Consider the following 3,286-nt stretch of genomic DNA (forward strand, 5'->3'; position numbering starts at 1 on the left):
CGGCGCGGCGCGGAGGGTGCCCGGCGGCCTCGGGCGGCGGCAGCGCTGGCGCCTGGACGGCCGCGCACTCTCCAAGCTGCCCGTGCACCTGGGGCTCGTGGTGGCCAGCGAGGAGCCGAGCTACGCCGACATGGCCAGTCTGGTGGTGTGGTGCATGGCCCTCGGCATCTCCTATGTCAGCGTCTACGACCATGACGGTGAGCCCGGGAGGGCTGGGTCTCCTCTGTCTGTGCCTGACCCACTGGGGGGAGTGGGAGGGTTAGATCTTATCTGTCTACCACTTGCTGGATCAGACCCTAGGTCCATCCAGCTCAGACTCCTGTGTCACACAATTGAGCCACCAGGGACTGGCATCTGGCATGTTTCAGGGCCACCCTGACACCTGCCGCTTCTACAAATAGAGGGAGACCGAAGCTTCTTTGCCGCTTCCTCCAGGAGCCCCTGCTGAGGTTCTGGCTGCGCTGCTCCCTGTGCCTCTTCCTTTATACACCCCCTGTCTGTGGCCCCACCAAGTCCCAGGACCTCTTGGTCAGCCTCCTCCCAGGCCTGGTGAAGTGGGCTATAAACCTGACCAGGAAGGAGGCTCTGTCTGGGAGCACTCCCATCTCTGGCTTTTTTTATTATTATTGTCATCCTTTTCTGTAGCCTCCCCATTGGAAGGATGCTAATAGATTACCTGGTGGGCCTATGCCCACACCCCTTAAGATTTGACAAATAGACCTGTCCATTGCCCCACCAAATCCTGGACCTCCTGGTCAACTTCATGGCTCTGGCCAAGCTGGCTACCTACCAAACCAGGAAGGAGGCTCTGGCCAGGTGAACCTAGGCACGTGTGGGGTTGTCTTCCTCTTGCAGTCTCTGGGCACAGTTTAAATGGTTGGTGTCCGTAACCTTCCTTGATTCATTTGGGGGCAGTGGGTGCTGGCTAGTGTCTGCTTCCAGTTCCTTTGTTATGAACCTGTGACTTGCTCCCTTCTCTATTTTCTTTTTCCAGTTGTACCAGGTAATGAGTTGTTGCCTCCATTATTAAGGGAGCTTTATAGTATTACTTTGTAGGCATTGACCCCATCAAACCTGTGAAATAATTACTCCTGCTGCTCTGCTGGCTTGGACTAGCTTCAAAATCTGGGACTGTCCCAGACAATCTGGGATGTATGGTCACCCTACGCATTGGCCCATGTTCCCCTATGGCAGCGGTTCCCAAACTCTAACAGATTGCACACCACCAATTTCTAACAACAGGACCTTAAGTACCACCAGCAAATTTTTGTCATGTAAAGTAATTATAATCTATTAACACATACCACTGACAAGTTGACTGCGTACCACAGATTGGGAACCGCTGCCCTATGGCATATCAAATAGGTCTGTGTCGCACAGTGGCAGAGTGGATGCTAAAAAGTACAGTGAACAAGGTATTGAGGGAGGGAGGTATTGTGTAGTTTGTTTTCTCTGTGTGTGTGTGTGTGTCCCACACTTGCAGCCTGCATCACTTAAAGTCTGGGAAGTTCTGATTCAGATGTAGCTATTGAGCATGGGTGTTGGGGGCACAACAAGTGCCCCTTTTCTCCAAGAATTAGTCAAATTCCTTTTTTGAATCTGGCTAAACTGTCAGCTTCCACAGGTTCTGGTGGCAGTGAGTTCCATGCTTTCATTACATACAGGTGATTTACATTAAGAGTCATAGCAGTGGGATTACAAAGTGCTTGAAAAGGGAACTTCCCTGTGTCACTTGTTATAGCAATCCTGCTTAGTTTAGTTCTTCAAAGGAGGGACAGAGGTGACAGGCCAGGTGAGCTGGATATTTTTTTAGCCTGTAGCTCTGGTGGGGAGCATGTTGGGGGCAGGCTTTACTGTAAAGAGTGCTTGTAAATGGTTTCCTGAGCAGGACGCCTCAATGCTGTTTTCACTTCAGGGGTAGATGGAAGTCTAGGCTTGACAGCAGACCACAGAAACTGTTCCCAGATTGGTTCACCATAACTTTGTTTCATTGTATGGCATGCACATTGTCCCCAGGTAAATGGTTTTCTGGGAGTGTAGCTGATCGGGTCTGAAGTGAAAGAGAGAGACTCTGATAGAGCCGCAAAGAGAGAAGGTCCTAGGGTGGACTGGGTCCCAGAATCCCCTCACAGAATTTTGTCCTGCCTTCTGTCTCCATCCCCAGTTACTAGGTACTCATTTGGCTGCTAGGCAGGGACCTTCAGATAGTTCCTCTTTCACTCGACTCCACAGTGGGAAGGCATGTGAAGTTTCCAGCTGCTTGTGGCTGGCATGGATCTCCACAGGGGGTGTGAGTTGGAGGACTGCACTTTGCTCTTAGGATGCAGCACAGGTGTGATGGTGGAATGATGGCAAGAGCTTATGCCAGGGTTGTGGATGAGGCCCAGGGGACCATTTGTAGGTGGTTTGTTTGCAGTGGCTTGGTTACATCTCCAGGATGATGTGGCTGAACAGGTAGACTTAGATCAGGACCAAGCCCTTGAATTTGAAGCCTTAGGTGCAGTCAGCAGTGAGGCGAGAAGTCTAATGCATTTGCATTATGCCATGTTATTGAACACACACGAAATAGCAGTGATCTTTAGTTTCTTCCCACCCACCTTTGTGCTTACCCAGATGGCATTGTGGTACCCTGCTTGGCAAGTGACCTGTTGGTGAAACTAGCAAAGTCACATGCTAGGCAGTGGGAGCATAAGATCATCTAGCTGCTTGGAAATGGCAGCATCTCCAAGTGGTGCCTTTTTACTATGTGAGTTGCAGGCTAACACAAAGCAGTTGCCCATTGTTGAGCAAAGGAGGCAACTTCAGTGAAGAGCCCTTCTTGATGTCAGTGGTGGTGCTGGTGGAAATGAAGGAGACAACTCTTGCATATGTGTTGGTGCCAAAGTCCATAACTTCTTACCCATTGCAGTGGTTGCAGGTAGATGCTAAATTGGACTTCAGAGACAGTTGATCCTGGTGGAATGATACAAGTAAGGGATTTGATGATGGTGCAAGCTTCAATTACTGTACCACTTCAAGAGATTTAAAACAACTTTAGAGGTGCACAGATACATTGGTCCCTATTGTATCGGCAGTGATAAAAGGAAAATTGACGTTATTGGCAGTCAGCTTTTTTTGGATGACGTGGCCAATTAATGTTGCCAATAAATGTTGTGTGCATGCGTAGGGGGCTCAGATGGAGGCCCCCGCACTGAGGGAGGGAGTGGGGCTGGAGCAGGGGCAAGGGCAGGTTCTGTCCAGCTGGGGCAGGGCAGGGTGTGGGACAGAGCCATGGCTTGTCTGCGGG

At 50.5% G+C, this 3,286-nt stretch overlaps 1 protein-coding gene across 1 annotated transcript in view; it reads left to right on the forward strand.

Annotated features, from left to right (window-relative positions):
• Position 1: 1 nt before the first annotated feature.
• NUS1 (NUS1 dehydrodolichyl diphosphate synthase subunit) overlaps positions 2–3,286 on the forward strand; it is a gene marked incomplete at its 5' end in the record, with an annotated part of 15,274 nt that continues 11,989 nt past the window's right edge. Inside the window, one exon of the mRNA XM_019538194.1 lies at positions 2–197. Within this exon, the coding sequence (XP_019393739.1) occupies positions 2–197 (196 nt within the window). The remainder of the gene's footprint in view (positions 198–3,286) is intronic.

Source organism: Crocodylus porosus, unplaced genomic scaffold, assembly GCF_001723895.1.
Source record: "Crocodylus porosus isolate Cpor-Errol unplaced genomic scaffold, CroPor_comp1, whole genome shotgun sequence".
In the NCBI taxonomy this organism is placed as follows: Eukaryota; Metazoa; Chordata; order Crocodylia; family Crocodylidae; genus Crocodylus; species Crocodylus porosus.